Below are 16,943 nucleotides of genomic sequence, written 5' to 3'. Positions count from 1 at the left end.
ATTTTTATGAATAATGATGAAGAGTTTAATTCATATTTTTATGCATTTTTTTTCTTGATTTAGAAGTGGATTTCATTTCGTACCAAGTTGAATATGTTTTGATTTAAAAAATAAAATATAACTCTTTTAAAATTTTAATAATATGTAATTATTTTTTATTTCTAAATAGTCATGTTTTGTGTACGAAAATTTTTTAAATATGATTTTTCCCAATTTTTTTTTCTCCTTAATATGACATTTATGTTCCAAAGGAGTGCTTATATTTTGAGTTTGGAATAATGTTATTGTTGTGGGGTCTCAAAACTCAATTGCTTGGGTCCTTCTGAACAGTTTTTAGTTTTACTTCTTTTTCGTTGAGTAATTTTACTATTTCTTTATTAGCTTTTGAAGATGCTATTATAAGTGTTGTATTAAATCATATGGATAATTTCCATATATTAAATTGAAATCTATTAAAATTTATATTAAATAAAACAAATTAAAATTTTTTTAGCCTTAATATCAATTTTTTTTGTTCAAGTAGCAACTTAACTATTTCAATATAACCATGTTCAGTATGCATAAAATAATTCGAATTATCACCAAATATACTAAATATCAATTGAGAGATGGTACACAAGTTATACATTTCCTAGCCATTCGATTGTGTTTGTAAGTGCAACGCCTTAGCGGACTTATCACCAATTTTCACATTACTCAGCCAAAAACAAAAATTTGGTTAAAAGCTATTTACCTGCTTACGGGATTCAGAAATATATTGTTATTGGGTCGAAGCATGCAGGTGGGAGTGGGTAAATGCCCATTTGCAGCATTTTCAAGCATAACGGGTTGTAGAAGGACAAGTTCTCGTCGCCGTCTTCTACTTCGTCATCTTCGACGTCGTTACCCCTGCAGAAGCCGAGCTTGGAGCAGATTGTGGATTGCGAAAGCTTCTGGCTGACCCAGTTCATGATTGGGCCGACGGAGGCCTTGACGATTGTCTTGCAGAGAGCAGCGCCGACGCCGTTTGTGATCAAGCTGCATGCGGCAGTAGCGGCGGCCTTGACGATTGCTTGGACAATGCTGTTGCCCATTGCTGCTGAGACGAAGCCGACGGCCTTCTTGCAGATGGCGCAGTTGTCTGCGTTGGAAAGACCAATTGGAAGTTCGATTTCGGTAACATAGTCATCGTCGTCCATTTCGAGGTAAAGTTCGAGATATGCATCGTCGCTGTCAACATCGTTGCCGCTGCATGACTTGAGCTTGTTGCAGATTGTGGAGGCGCTAACCTTTTGGCCGAGCCATGTCATGATCTTGCCGAGATACTTGTTGACGAGCTTGGCGCAGAAGTTACGGCCGATCTTTGGAAGCTTCTGGCAAAGCTTTACTGCTGCTTCTGCAGCTTTGCTTTGGACGGATGAGCTGGAGAGAACCTTGGAAACTGCGTTGACAAGGTGCTTGCAGATGGAGCAGGCGATTCCGTTTTCAAGACCTTCTGGGATTTCGATGTATTCGATTTCGTATTCTTCTTCTTCATCGTTGGACTTGCAAACATTGATACGGCTGCAGACGTTAGCCTTAGAGAGACCCTTTGAGAGGTATGATAAGATTGTTGGGAGCTTGTTAACGATGTTCTTGCAAAGTGTGTTGCCAGAGCCAGAGAATTTACCACAGAGACCAAGAGCTAATTGTTTGATGACTGATTGAACTGGTGAAGCACCGATGAATCCGGCAATTCCACCAACAACTGTCTTGCAGATTGAGCAAGCATCAGCATTAGAAAGGCCTTCTGGGATCTCGACTGCGTCGATGTAAGATAATGTATTGATCAAGAGAAGAGCAAACATTTTTATGGCTTTGAAAACGAAGTGACCTGGCGGCTGCACTCAATATTTGGCATTTGACAATCAATTAAACCAGTTTTATTGTCAATTTTATTTATCAACGTGATCAAAACTATTAACAAAATTTAAAGTTCTATGAAATCAAATTTGTTAAAGAAATTGACTACTCGAATTCTGGAGGTTATCGATTCAATCAACATTATAATTAATAGAAATTTCAATGGTTAATTTATTGTTCGACCGTTGTATTTGATACAACGAAATAGAATTCGCTGTCTTTTCGTATTTCCTTTATTTTTTGTTTATGCCAATCTGAAAATGATATTTCTTTCACTTTTGAGGCTGAAAATTATTCATTTGCTGATTCAATTCAATAAATAACAATGTCACCAAAAACAATATCAAGTGACCATTTTGTGATGTACATTATATTTGGGTTTGCTATTTATATATGCACATAAATATTTTATAATTTATGTAAATAATTAAAAAAAAAAAAAAACCACGAATGTAATTGAAGCCCTGCTATATTATTCTTATCATTTTACTGAATGAGCTTATTAAAAAAAAAAAAAAAAAACATTAACAATAGCTAAAGGTGCTTTTCGAATTAAACAAAAATTTCGTTCTACAAAAGAAAGATAAATGGAAGTTATATTACTTAAGGAACAACTCATTATCAAAATATACAGCTTTTTAGTTCAAACATTTTTCATTTTGGATTTGATTTATAACTTCGATAAAAAGTAAATCATTCAAATAAGAAATGTGAGGTGAAATAAAGAAGTTTTGTGCTAAAAACCGCTCGTATCGGGTTTGAACACCAAAAGTGTTGTATATATTCAATTTGATCCGTGTAAAACATACAAATTACTTTTAACCGTATAAAGTTATTAAAAAATTTCAAAAAAATGAGCCAAAAGGTACAGCTCACAACAGGAATATTACCACCGGAAGGCGCTGATCCAGATTACCTCATAAAAATAGTGTTAATTGGAGATTCTGGTGTTGGTAAAACAAATCTTTTATCACAATTTGCCAGAAACAAATTTGTTCAAGATTTCAAAACTACAATTGGTGTTGAATACGCAACTAAAACTATTGGCGTCGAAGGCAAAGTCGTTAAAGTTCAGATATGGGATACCGCTGGCCAAGAACGATATCGTGCAATTACATCTGCTTACTATAAAGGCGCTCAAGGGGCAATGCTTTTATACGACATAACTTCCTCAATCACATTCGAATCATTAGATAAATGGCTAAAAGAATTACGAAATCAGACAGGAGGAGACATCCCAATCATGTTAGTTGGAAACAAGTGTGACCTTGAAGATCAAAGATCAGTTACAACACAAGAAGGAATCAATTTTGCAGAACGTGAAAATATGCTTTTCATCGAAACTTCTGCACTTACAGCCCATAATGTTCAAGAAGGATTCACAAGGTTAATATCAGCCATCATCCAGAAGATTGCACAAAATGAAATCGAACAAATAGAAAGTACTCAATTGAAACCAGAAGGCCAGGCTGTCAAAGAGAGCAAATGCTGCTAAATCGACAATAAGTAAACACATTTTATGGTTATTTTAAAATCTTTGACTTCAAGGTGTGAATTCCTCAATGACGATAGTTTCAAAAGGTCGAATTCAATTTTCGAATAAATAATTGAAAAAAATAGGGTGCTCCATATGAAAGACCAAAAATATTAATGTTCAATAATTTCCCTACATATATTTCCGCTCTTACAGGCACTGATAATGACAGCATTTTACAAGCAACACAAGGGATTCTTGAAATGCATACTCAACCAGGTTTTTTAGAATATTTAATTCAATTTCTTGTAAATAATAACTCAGATCCTAAAATACAATATCTCACAATCACAGTAATAAAGAACAACATCAAAATGTATTGGGAAAATGAAAATCTCTATTCAAACAAAGTTGAAATCCGAAATATGATGTTAAAAATTCTTCTCATGTCTCCGGCACAATTTGTTCCTCTGCTCTGCGAGTCCATTAATATTATTGCGTCCCATGATTTCCCTGAACGATGGCCAGATTTAATGTTAAATATGACAAATGCACTTGAGAACCCCACTCCTCAATCAATGTATGCGATTATATTAACAGCGAAAACCATTTTCCAACGATTTGATCATCAAATGGAGAGTCCTTCACTTTTTAATCAAATCAACAAATCAATTGAATATTGGGACAAAAATGCGTACACACTTCTTCTTCAACTCCTTCCACAGCTTCCCCCATCGCCACTTGTAGAAGAATGTTTTATTAATGTTTTGTCAATAATATATTCACTTAATTCACATGGAATGACACCAATATATCAAGAACGCATTAATGAGTTCTTTGATTGTTATAATCATTTTCTCTCATTACCACCGGACCAATTTATCCGTGGCAAAACACAAATCTGTTTAAACGTCAAACAATGTGTTATTCGTTACCTATACGAAATTCATGTATGGGGCACAACGGAAGATTATAAACAAGAGCCAGAAGTAATACAACATATGCGTGAAACATTTGGAAATATATTCAAGAACATATTAAATACATTCCAAAGTAATGATGAAAATCTTACAATTGCAGCATTCGACGCGTTAAAACAACTTGCGCGATCTTCAGATAAAAACTTCTTCGTCGATAATGAAATATTAATAAGTTTATGTCAATCAGTCCTTATTCCATGTATTCAACTTGATCCAGAAGATGTCAATTCTTTTGATTCAGAACCTTTAAAATATTTCGCAAAAGATATCGATGGAGTTGAAGGATCTAAAAGGAATAATGCTTATGACTTCCTAAAGACATTATGTAGGAACTTTAGACAACAACTTCAAATGGTTTTCATTCCTTATTCAAATGATTTGTTACAAAAATATCAAGCAGACCCTCTAAATAATTGGGTACAAATGGATACGGCAATATTTATAATGGGCGCAATAGCTACAGAAACACAATTAGTAAGACAAGGAGTAACTAAAGTTGCTGAAGGATTCGATTTAGAAGGTTTTGTGAATCAATTTATAATCCCCCAATTAAATCCACAAAACCAATTTCCTATATTACAAACTGATTCATTAAAGTTCATTGTTGATTTTAGATCAATATTAAAGCCAATCATTCCAAATATATTTGTCATAGTTCAAAATCTATTATTAAGTTCACAATCACCTGCTGTAACATTTTATTCTGCATATTGTATGGAGCGTTTAATGTTTTCTCAATCAAATGATCCAGAAGTCCTTAACGTAATGATGACCCAAGTTAACTTACAAGCTATTGTCAATCGATTATTTGAAATTTTCGTATATGACAAAGAATTAAATGTTCAAGCATCAAAATGTTTGATGCGGATCGTTACAACGGGGCACCCCAATGTGATACCGTTAATTCCATTCATTATAAAAACAACTACTGATTATATAAGGAGACTTTGTGGTAATCCTCTTAATCCTAATTTTACACATTGTTTGTTTGAAATTCTTGTTGCTTCTGTAACACGTCTAAATGTAGATGTAAAATTGATTGAGCCACCTGTATTAGATTTACTTAATGTAATAATTTCTGAAAATGTGACTGATTTTGTACCATATGTTTTTCAAATAATTGGTACATATCTTTTATCATATCCACCAAATGTAGAAGTTAATCCATTTTATGCAACACAATTTGAGTTCTTCCTTAATCCTCAATTATGGCAACCACAAGGTAATGTTCCAGCTTTATCTATATTAGTACGTGCATATATTATACGTATTCCAGAACTTGTTGCTAACTTTTCATCACAAATATTATTTATATGTCAAGGCCTTTTACAAATGCCACGCGCACATAAATACGCGTTTGAAATCTTCGAAAATATCTTTCGTTTCATGGAACATAATGGCTCTGTTAACTTATTCAGACAAATCCAACCATTAATTATACAACAAATTGGTAATCCTGACTTAGTACAATTCCAACAATCGTTTTCAGTATTTATGGCTAAAGCTGCATATTATTTAGGTGCTGATGAATTTCTTTCGAACTTAAATCCAATGCCAGACTTCATTGAAGCATGGGGTAAAGCTTTAAGTATAATGCGTGGAAGAGAATACTTAAAATGCATTTTGGCTGGCGTTTTGAAAGTGTTATTAGAAGCAACAATAATACCACCAGAATTATGGGAACATTTATTTATCTCGTTGTTAATGATGTTCGAAGCACCATCTGACGATTATTATAAGGAAATGCACCAATCAAGTAAACAAGCAACTGTGGAAGCAATGGAATTCGATACGACATTTAATAAGTTGGTGTATTCTGATATACCACAACTAAAAGAGTTCCAAGAACTTGACGGCGCTGACTTGGTGAAGTTTATGTACGTAAATTTGGCTGGATGGAGTCAAAGTCATCCAGGAGTGATACAAGCAATTGTACAAAATAAGTTGCCGCCGAAAATACAGTCAACTTTTGTAAGCTATTGTAAATCATATGAAATTCAGTTTTACTAAAAATAAATGATTCAAATTATATATCGTTTTTGGTGAGTTAGAAATATGAAGAAATGGAATCTATATACAAAAGATTTATAAAAATAATTACACCACTAATTGTAGCATCTATCCATGGTCACACAGAAATAGTTAAATTACTTATTGAACAAGAAGGAATTGATATTAATATTTTCAAATCAAATAATTTTTAGAAAGAAAATTACGACAAAAAACATAAATATTCAGAATATTTTTTAGAAAACAGAAAAATAAATCATTTGTCCCAATATATTGATTGTGGAAATTCATTTCTTTCTTGTGAAACACGCGACTGGTTGAAGAAAAAAGAAGTTTCATCTTGTTGATCATCTTCATTATGTGTAACTTGTAACATATTTTGTGGAATTGATTCTGTTGAATCAGTAGAAGAAAAATTTTGGTGGGTTAATGGATTTATGTAAATGATGGTTCCAGCTGGCCCATGTACATTTGGTTGGAAATGATTATTATGTGAAATATTAAAATTTGATTTTATTGAGTTTTCAGTTGCTTGAATATATTGCTGTTGATTCATCAAGGTATAAGGGGCCTGCATTAAAGCTTTGTTCTGTGTGATAAGTACATTACATAATTGATAGGTTTTTAAATAAATTATTTGTGAGTATTCTGCATCCGATATTTTTAACCTTGGTGACCAACAAGCTGCTTCAATTTCTTGTGCCCTTGATGTTGCATATTTCAATATTTCGCTTTCATTAATTGGATTTCCTGAATTTTTCATAATATAAAGCAACGTATTTTTTATTTGCTGTATTGACTGATTGAGACAACGTTTTCTTCTGATGTATGTTTTTCGCGTTGGCTTATTTGCATCCATTGTTCTTTTGAGATATTTTTTGGCGCCCTTTCGACGAATTTTTGTAAATGCAAAAACCGCTTATTGCATTCAAATGAAACAGTTAAACCAGATTCAGAACATTTCATACACAAAATATTCCGTTTTATCTACAGAAAAATTTTGGGGTGACAAATTTGCGCACGCAAACTGTTTTGAAACAAAGAACCCACATTCGCAAATTTCATAAAAGACAAGAAAAAATTGGGCTGAAAAGTAAAAAAGGACATGTTTATTATGACGATTTGTTACAGTAATCTTGATTGAAGAAATCAAAAGAGGTTTAAGGTACAATTCTAGGGCTTACATTAGGCTGATTCAAATAACCAAAAGGTTTTTGTTGATTTGATGTGCACGATTCTTCAACAGAGTTAACAGTTTTGTCCAATATGTTTGAGATTTTAGGGAAATACCAAATGACCATAGAAGCTATGACAATAAGAAGTATGAGCATTATTATGAATATTATGTTCTTGAAAGTGAAGAATTTTGAGCGTTTTTTATCTCGATAAAAATCAATGTTTTCTGTGTTCTTTTTTTTTTTTAAGTTGCTGTTAATTTCATTTTGTATTTCTTCTTTATTTGATTTAATTTCATTTTGTATTTCTTCTTTATTTGATTTGATTTCATTTTGTATTTCTTCTTTATTTGATTTAATTTCATTTTGTATTTCTTCTTTATTTGATTTAATTTCATTTTTGTATTTCTTCTTTATTTGATTTAATTTCATTTTGTATTTCTTCTTTATTTGATTTAATTTCATTTTGTATTTCTTCTTTATTTGATTTAATTTCATTTTGTATTTCTTCTTTATTTGATTTGATTTCATTTTGTATTTCTTCTTTATTTGATTTAATTTCATTTTGTATTTCTTCTTTATTTGATTTAATTTCATTTTGTATTTCTTCTTTATTTGATTTGATTTCATTTTGTATTTCTTCTTTATTTGATTTAATTTCATTTTGTATTTCTTCTTTATTTGATTTAATTTCATTTTGCATTTCTTCTTTATTTGATTTGATTTCATTTTGCATTTCTTCTTTATTTGATTTAATTTCATTTTGTATTTCTTCTTTATTTGATTTAATTTCATTTTGTATTTCTTCTTTATTTGATTTAATTTCATTTTGTATTTCTTCTTTATTTGATTTAATTTCATTTTGCATTTCTTCTTTATTTGATTTGATTTCATTTTGCATTTCTTCTTTATTTGATTTAATTTCATTTTGTATTTCAGCTTTAACTTTATTTATATTTGATTTAATTTCATTTTGTATTTCTTCTTTATTTGATTTAATTTCATTTTGTATTTCTTCTTTATTTGATTTGATTTCATTTTGCATTTCTTCTTTATTTGATTTAATTTCATTTTGCATTTCTTCTTTAACTTTATTTGTTTTTGCATTAATTTCATTTTGCATTTCTTCTTTGTTTGCATTAATTTCATTTTGTATATCTTCTTTAACTTTATTTGTTTTGTTATTAATTTTATTTTGCATTTCTTCTTTAACTTTATTTGTTTTTGCATTAATTTCATTTTGCATTTCTTCTTTGTTTGCATTAATTTCATTTTGTATATCTTCTTTAACTTTATTTGTTTTTGCATTAATTTTATTTTGCATTTCTTCTTTGTTTGCTTTAATTTCACTTTGTATATCTTCTTTAACTTTATTTGTTTTTGCATTAATTTTATTTTGCATTTCTTCTTTGTTTGCTTTAATTTCACTTTGTATATCTTCTTTAACTTTATTTGTTTTTGCATTAATTTTATTTTGCATTTCTTCTTTGTTTGCATTAATTTCATTTTGCATTTCAGCTTTATTTGATTTGATTTCATTTTGTATTTCTTCTTTATTTGATTTAATTTCATTTTGTATTTCTTCTTTATTTGATTTAATTTCATTTTGCATTTCTTCTTTGTTTGCATTAATTTCATTTTGTATATCTTCTTTAACTTTATTTGTTTTTGCATTAATTTCATTTTGCATTTCTTCTTTGTTTGCATTAATTTCATTTTGTATATCTTCTTTAACTTTATTTGTTTTTGCATTAATTTTATTTTGCATTTCTTCTTTGTTTGCTTTAATTTCACTTTGTATATCTTCTTTAACTTTATTTGTTTTTGCATTAATTTTATTTTGCATTTCTTCTTTGTTTGCTTTAATTTCACTTTGTATATCTTCTTTAACTTTATTTATATTTGATTTGATTTCATTTTGTATTTCTTCTTTATTTGATTTAATTTCATTTTGTATTTCTTCTTTATTTGATTTAATTTCATTTTGTATTTCTTCTTTATTTGATTTAATTTCATTTTGTATTTCTTCTTTATTTGATTTAATTTCATTTTGTATTTCTTCTTTATTTGATTTAATTTCATTTTGTATTTCTTCTTTAACTTTATTTATATTTGATTTGATGTTTGTGAATTCGACTTTTCTTAATTGTTCTTTCTCTTCTTCAATTCTATTATATTCCATAGTTATCTGATCACTTAATTGTTTGATATCTTTCAGTAAATGTTTTACATATTCAAACAAATTATCTTCATTAAATCCTTTTGGATTCTTAGTTTGATCCTTTTGCTTGTCGATGTATTTCATCAATAACTTATATTTTTTAGACAGACAATTAGCTTCTTTAAACAATTCATATGGAACTTTTGTTTTCAAATATTTTATAGTATTAATATTATCTTCGAATTCCTGTGCGTTTTTATTATAGAAATTAAATGCTTCTTTTCGATTTTCTACTTTTCGAAAAATTCTTTTGATATCTTTTTTGGCTTGATAAAAAGTAACAAAATAATTTCCTTGTTTCGTAAAAATTTCTTCTCTTGGAGTTGTTTCTATTGCTTGCATTTGTTTGTACTTTTTCTCAATTTCATTTTTTTCAACATACTTAATGTAATCTTTTAAATCTTCTTGCTTATTCTTTATTTCTTTTTGTGTATCTTCTATAACATCTATACATTTTTCATATTCATCCATTTTTTCTTTTAATTTTTCAAAGTCATCAAAATCTTTTTTCTTTAATCCATATTCTGGTTCATATATAATGCCTTCTGTTGGTGTAACCTCTATCATATGTGAAATGTTTAGTTTTACTTCGATTTCCTTTGAAGGATTTTGTGATTTAATAACACCAATCAATTTATTATTTATGTAAAGTTTGATATTACCATATTCTGAATGATATTTAATTATTCGAGTCGAAGGAATTTCTGTTCCTTCTTTAAATAAAATTTCTTGGTGTTCAGTACCATTATCTTCCCATTTCGCAATTATATCAATGTTTTCATTTTTAACATCATTTCGAAAATGTTGATAAATATCCTTAATTTCAAATTTTTTGCTTAATGGATTACCTGGTGTAAGAATTGCTGCTGCATAAGCAGTACCATTTGAAATAATGTCGTCGCATATTGAATAATATCTTTGAGGAAATGGTATTAAAGGAAAACAACTTTGGATTTGCCTTTCAAAAGGTCTCACACGAATACCAGAACCTGCCAAAAGAATATCTTTTATATCTTCTGTTCTAACATTTGCAAATCTTAATGCAGTATTAATCAAATTTGGAATTTTATTTGCTGTATCACTAATAAGATTTTCGAAGTTTGATGCTAAAGCACGGAATTTAATTTCTTTTTCAAAAGATAATATATTAACTATAAATTGATTTGATCCAAAAAATTTTGTTTTTGACTTTAAAGCTTCTTCATGAATGTATAACATATTTTGAGGAGTGATATTTTTAACATTAAATTTCATTATTTCTTCAATAAAATATTGTTTTACACATTCCGTCACACTACTACCACCAAGTCTTCCATCGCAAACAGAACTTAAAACTTTTATTATTAATTTTCTACTTGAATCATCATAATTAAATTCAACAATAGAAACATTCATAGTGGTGTCTCCAATATCAATGATAATAACATGATAAGGTAATTGCTCTTGAATGATTCTTTTGTCGTTATTTTTTGCATAATAAGATGCAGCTGCTGTAGTTGTATTAATTATTCCTTTAAAATTGATATTGGATAAAGAAGCAATGTCATATATTGCTTTCCGATGATATATGTCCCACCATGGTAAAACAGCAATATATAACGGAAGTTCCATTGTGTCTTGACCATAACCTAAGAAATTGGTAAGTAAAAAAGAAATGCAATGTTCAGGTCGAAGATAAAAAGCAGAATCATCTGTTTTAATTCCTGTGTAATCATCACCAAGTTTAACAAGATCGAACCTAACATTGTTGGAAAAAAATTTCCTTTCGTCACTGTCGTATTTTAACATTAGTAACTTATTAAGATCATAAAATGTTGTTGTTTGATATGATTCAATACTACACCAAGCGAGATCACCATACATACGTTTTGGACTAAAGAAAGAAATACAAGATGTAAACTTATAGGATGTATTAGCATTATCTTGAATAGGGATAAGAACTAGATTATCATTGTCAATTCTTGAGATACAACCACGAATTCTATAGTTTCCAAGATCAATTCCAACAACATTTTTCTCTTGTTCCATGTTTGAAAAATGGAATCACCAAAAAATGCCATTTGAATAAAACCTCCTCAAAAAGTATAACAAAAATGGCATTATAGACTTAACGTCTTTTTTCGAAAGTTACTAAACGGTTTCCATAAAAATTCGAGAAAGAATTGAATGGGTAAAGCCAAATATCGATTTCAAAAAAGTAAGTATAAATTTTTTAGCTCTACGGAAATAAAATTCCTCATATTTGGTGGTAATTATAAGTTAAAATTTAAGAAGAAAAATTTGATAAAATTCCGATCTTTAAAGATGCCTGCCAAAAATATTCATCATGATGTAATATAATTGCAAACATTTAAACCTAAGAGCTACCGAAGTGATTATATTTTTTTAAAATAAAATCATTATTATTGCCCAATACTATTAGAAATTCATTTAATTCATTTTAATGAATTGTCAACTTTCATCAAACCATGCATTTATAATTTGTAAGCAGCTATCAAACCATAATTTTTTTAAAATTTATATTAGGTACTGCAGTACATATACTAAAAAAGTTGCAAAGTTCATTGCCAAAAAAAATAAAAAAAAACGACACGAACCAGATTCGAACTGATGCGGGACAAGCCCATGGGGACTCTAATCCCACGCCTTAACCACTCGGCCATCGTGTCCTCCATTCTCTTCAAAAAAAACGTGTATTTATATGAGTAATACAAATCTCCTTATTTGCAAATAAACGGCCACCAGACGGTTTTGGTCTGCCTTTTCGAAAATGGCTCGCAGAACAAAGAAGGTCGGAATTGTTGGTAAATATGGCGTTCGCTATGGTGCATCACTCCGTAAAACCATTAAGAAGATCGAAATATCACAACGAAAAAAGTATCCATGTCCATTCTGTGGAAAAACATCAGTTAGAAGAACAGTAGTCGGCATTTGGAAGTGCCAAAAATGCGGTAAAGCCACAACAGGCGGTGCATATATACCATCTACACCAGCAGCTCTTACAGCTCGTGCTGCAATCAAACGTCTTCGTGAAGCCCAAGCAAAATAAACTGATAATTATCTTCACCTATGTTTTCTTTTTAGTTTTTGGAATATTATAACATTGTTTTGCCTTTTTTTGGATTCTTTTTTTTCTCTATGAGAAATATGATATGAAATCTGCATATGAACTTTGGAAGAATTAAAACACTAAGAGAAGTTCAAGAAGAATTTCAAAAAGATAACACAGAGAAATTTTTCGCGTCATCAGGGTTAGATTCTCTTGAGCCATCAGAACTTAATAGAGTTTTTATGCTATATTCCAATTCAGCTGGTGTGATTCGTAAAGAATATTTAAAAAAATTCCGAACACATCTTGATAAATATCCTGATCACACTCAGCGTAGAATGAGGCCTCAAGTTGATCAATCAGATGAAAAGAATAGAGTTCCAAGATCACGATTAATTGATCAATTTTATTCACATCAATTACCAGGAATTAATGAAGATGCTACAATAGCAATGCGAAGGTTTGCCGAAAAGCAAAAAGTTCTTGAAAAATCGGCAATCAATTGTACTGAATTAATTAATTCAGCATTAGATAAATTATCTTATGCATTCCATGGAATACACACAGATGTAAATGTAGATTCACAGAATACGCAGGCACAAATATTTGCGGAGAACAAGCAAGATAATACTATTAAATGTCCATCAAAATATATGGAATCATCTGTTGCTGTTGTACTTGAATTCATGGAAAATATTTCAATGAACATTCTTGCTAAAGATATTAAAGCTTAATAAATATATAATGAAAATATTTTAAAATATACATAATTATTTGTAAGCAATCAGTTGTGGTTACTTTTTTATTGTGCGATTTAGTTCGTGCTCATGTATTTATATACAAGTTATTTCTTGAATTGGTATTAATGATTCATTAATATTAACTTTCTTTTTTTATTTATTTTTTTATGATGATATTTATTGTTCTTTTTGCATTTGAATTTTTTTTGACCATGTTAATCATTTAACTTTATTATATAATATAAATCAAACATTTTATTAAATTTATATGAAAAATAAAATATATAACTAAAAATTTACTGAAATCAGATTCATTTAAAATATTTTAGATAAAAGCAATTCCAAAAAGCAAATAATAATGAACTTTTGTTATATAATTAGAACATCAGGTAAATATATCAAATTATTAGCATTAAAAAGATTTTCGACCGTTTAATAATCATCTTATTTCATGTCAAAAGTCATATAATTGAACAAGTTTGTTCTGGTCAAGTAAAATCTAAATGTTAGATCGCCTTGATGCAATTTCGAAAACGCCATCAATTCTCATCAATGGCGACAGCACATTATCAAATTTATTCATGGATATGACAATATCATTTTTCAAAGTTACAAAAGATAACGAATTTCAACCAAATTCAGCCGGTCCCATAGAAAATCTCGTTCACAACAAAGAATTTGGCGAGTGGGAAACGTGGGAACAAATCCGCGTCCAGAACGAAGCATTAATTGCAGCCGCATCCAAAGTCAATTTCAACGAAGATTTAGCACAAGAGGAAGAAGAACTTAATGAAGCGCCAAGTGGAGGTGAACGTGGACCACTCATTTACGAAGAAGAGGAAGAAGAAGCAAATGATTTCCCACTTAATCTCCAAAACGAAGGTGAAGAAGAGGAAGAAGAAGCAAACGAAGAGTTCAGTCGTATACTGATGGGCGCTGACGATGATTCCGATTATTCAAAGCCTATCAATTACAAAGATTTCTATGGAGATGAGCCTCCTGATGACGTAAGCTCAGCGCGGAAAAAACAAGTCGAAGCAATTGAGCAATCCCTCATATCTAAACGACCATGGGAGCTGAATGGTGAAACACTTGCAAGCGAACGTCCAGTTGATTCTCTTGCTGAAGTTGAGCTCGATTTTGATTTCACGAGTAATCGCGCTCCTATTCCACCACCGACGGCCGATATCGAAGCGATACTTTTATCGCGCATTGAGTCGATGAATTTCGATGATGTCACTCGGAAACAAAAGCCACAACTTAGGGCTAGTGAAATTCGCGAGATTAATAGTTCTAAACCAAAAAGTAGTCTTGTCGATGAATATGTTAATGATTATATTCAACGTGCACAAAACTCCGGAGACAATTCAGGCGAAGTGGAATATACAGCAGAGGAACGTAAAGCCATTGATCTCTTCGAATCTGTCATGAGTGAACTTAATCGATTTACCGAAAAGAATTATATTGCTCGTCGACCACGCGCTCATGTTGACGTATCTAAAGGTGTTACAGTTGATGTTGAAGAACGTCCACAGAATCAACTTGCACCTGAAGAAATAATGGCACCTGTTGGAAGCACAAGGCAAATGAAGGGAGAACTTGAAAGAACCCATGAAGAACATAGAGCTCATAGAAGGGTAAAGAAGGAGAAGCAAAAGAAGGAAAAGGAAGCAAGGGATGCAGCAAAGGGAATATTGTATTCACAAACTGGAAGAGATGGTGCAGAAGTAAAGGCCCAACAAGATGTAAAGAAGTTATTAAGCGGAAACTTACAAGGAGTAGAAGTGGTAGCTGCTGGTGGTGCAATTTCAGACGAGAAACAGAACAAGCACAAGAAGGAGGACCACAGATTCATGCTCTAATCAATAAATTAATTGTGACATCAAAATATTTGATGGGTTTCATTTCACATCAAAATTCAGTTGAATTTTTTCATATTTATTCGTATCTTAGTACAAAAAACAATTTATGAATTCCATTAAAGATTTCTTTTATTGGCATTGATTTTTCAATTAGAATATGAATTTCTCGTTTTCGTTTTTTGGCATTATATAATTTCATTTTTTCATAGCTTTCTTTTTTTTAGTAAAAATCAAACAAATACTCTTTATCAGTAAGAAGTGAAACTTGTGTGATAAAAAAGTTTTGGTTTCCAGGTAAAGAATATAATGAAATTTTGGATTTAAAGATATTTGTCACATTTGGTTCAATTTAGCGTTGGGTTCAATTTGTTGTCACTTTTTCTTATATTTTTGGTTCTTAATTCATCGAATGGAATTCTTCAATTGGGTCAGCCGAACTTTACCAAATCAGAAAGTGGTTGGCTTCCCTGAAGTTGGACTCGATTATATAAATAACACACAGCTTCCTCCAGATCATAAAAATTACAAATTTAATAAAGATTTAGGTGATTTCGTTAAAAAGTTAATCCCAACAAAAAATGATGTTTTGGTCAGACAGATGATTATAGATAATTTATGTAATAGAATTAAAGAAGCATTAGTTGTAGAGTGTAGAATTATGCAAAATCAAATGATTGTTTTACCATCAGGAAGTTGTCTCAACGGAACTTTTCTCCCTGGTGCTGACATAGACATAGTTTTATATTTTTATCCCTTTCCATGTAATCCATTTGAGATAATGGAAATTCTTATGCAACAGTTGGCAGACCTAGTTATTGAAGAAACCTTTCAACCCATACCCCAAGCCAAAGTCCCTGTGCTTAAATTTTCGATAGAACCCAATATTCAGATAGATTTATCATTTGATGAATTACAAGGTCCTTTAAATGTTAATGCCATTCGAAACATTTTCTCCACATATCCATGTTTACTTCCAGCTCAAATTTTTATGAAATGTTTACTTCATAAGAATAATCTTGATAAGCCATATATCGGAGGCATCAGCTCATATACACTTCAGCTGATGTTACTAGCATATATACAGTATCGTGGGATCCCAAATAACCTTTCTGAGTTCATCGAAGGTGTATGCGGATTCTATGGAAGTGAATTCAACTTCACTTTAACAGGTATCGACGTAAAGGGCAAAGGCCGTTTTTTTTCTCGGTACCTAAATAACAACATGAGCCTCGACTCGCCAACAACAATGTACATAATTGACCCGTTGAACCCAAACAATATACTTGGGCAAAACGCTTTCAAAACAAATCAAATCAGATATGTGTTTAGAGACGTACATAATAAAATAGAAAATGGAGAAGGAGATAAATTAATAAATGCTTTCGATGATGTGCTGCAAAAGTTTGATGAAATTCATGAAAATATAGATTTATACTTACAAACATTGAATGATTTTAGTAAATAAAATATGGATTTGAATCTGTTTTAAATATCAAAATAAGACATATTGAAAACAATTTAGGAAAAAGAAATCTTCCAATAAACTGCAGC

The 16,943-nt window shown here is 30.5% G+C and overlaps 6 protein-coding genes across 6 annotated transcripts; 5 read left to right on the top strand and 1 right to left on the bottom strand.

Annotated features, from left to right (window-relative positions):
• Positions 1–746: 746 nt before the first annotated feature.
• Positions 747–1,826, bottom strand: GO595_005001 (proactivator polypeptide-like; the record flags this gene model as incomplete). Its single annotated transcript, XM_067918196.1, has 1 exon — positions 747–1,826. One exon carries the CDS (start codon positions 1,824–1,826, stop codon positions 747–749), a length of 1,080 nt encoding a protein of 359 aa, XP_067775019.1.
• Positions 1,827–2,734: 908 nt separating this feature from the next.
• On the top strand, positions 2,735–3,376 carry GO595_005000 (ras-related protein RABA1f; the record flags this gene model as incomplete). Its single annotated transcript, XM_067918195.1, has 1 exon — positions 2,735–3,376. The coding sequence occupies one exon, from the start codon at positions 2,735–2,737 to the stop codon at positions 3,374–3,376; it is 642 nt and encodes a 213-aa protein (XP_067775018.1).
• Positions 3,377–3,933: 557 nt separating this feature from the next.
• GO595_004999 (Importin-beta N-terminal domain containing protein) lies at positions 3,934–6,345 on the top strand (the record flags this gene model as incomplete). The annotated part of the gene is made up of 1 exon (XM_067918194.1): positions 3,934–6,345. One exon carries the CDS (start codon positions 3,934–3,936, stop codon positions 6,343–6,345), a length of 2,412 nt encoding a protein of 803 aa, XP_067775017.1.
• Positions 6,346–12,511: 6,166 nt separating this feature from the next.
• Positions 12,512–12,790, top strand: GO595_004998 (60S ribosomal protein L37a; the record flags this gene model as incomplete). Its single annotated transcript, XM_067918193.1, has 1 exon — positions 12,512–12,790. One exon carries the CDS (start codon positions 12,512–12,514, stop codon positions 12,788–12,790), a length of 279 nt encoding a protein of 92 aa, XP_067775016.1.
• Positions 12,791–13,128: 338 nt separating this feature from the next.
• Positions 13,129–13,524, top strand: GO595_004997 (uncharacterized protein; the record flags this gene model as incomplete). The annotated part of the gene is made up of 1 exon (XM_067918192.1): positions 13,129–13,524. One exon carries the CDS (start codon positions 13,129–13,131, stop codon positions 13,522–13,524), a length of 396 nt encoding a protein of 131 aa, XP_067775015.1.
• A 509-nt stretch (positions 13,525–14,033) lies between these two features.
• GO595_004996 (Mpp10 protein) lies at positions 14,034–15,392 on the top strand (the record flags this gene model as incomplete). The annotated part of the gene is made up of 1 exon (XM_067918191.1): positions 14,034–15,392. One exon carries the CDS (start codon positions 14,034–14,036, stop codon positions 15,390–15,392), a length of 1,359 nt encoding a protein of 452 aa, XP_067775014.1.
• Between the last annotated feature and the right edge of the window lie 1,551 nt (positions 15,393–16,943).

The sequence above is a fragment of the Histomonas meleagridis genome (assembly GCF_020186115.1).
Source record: "Histomonas meleagridis strain 2922-C6/04-10x chromosome Unknown contig_30, whole genome shotgun sequence".
NCBI classification, from domain to species: Eukaryota; Parabasalia; order Tritrichomonadida; family Dientamoebidae; genus Histomonas; species Histomonas meleagridis.
This window is presented reverse-complemented; position numbering and strand designations above follow the sequence as displayed.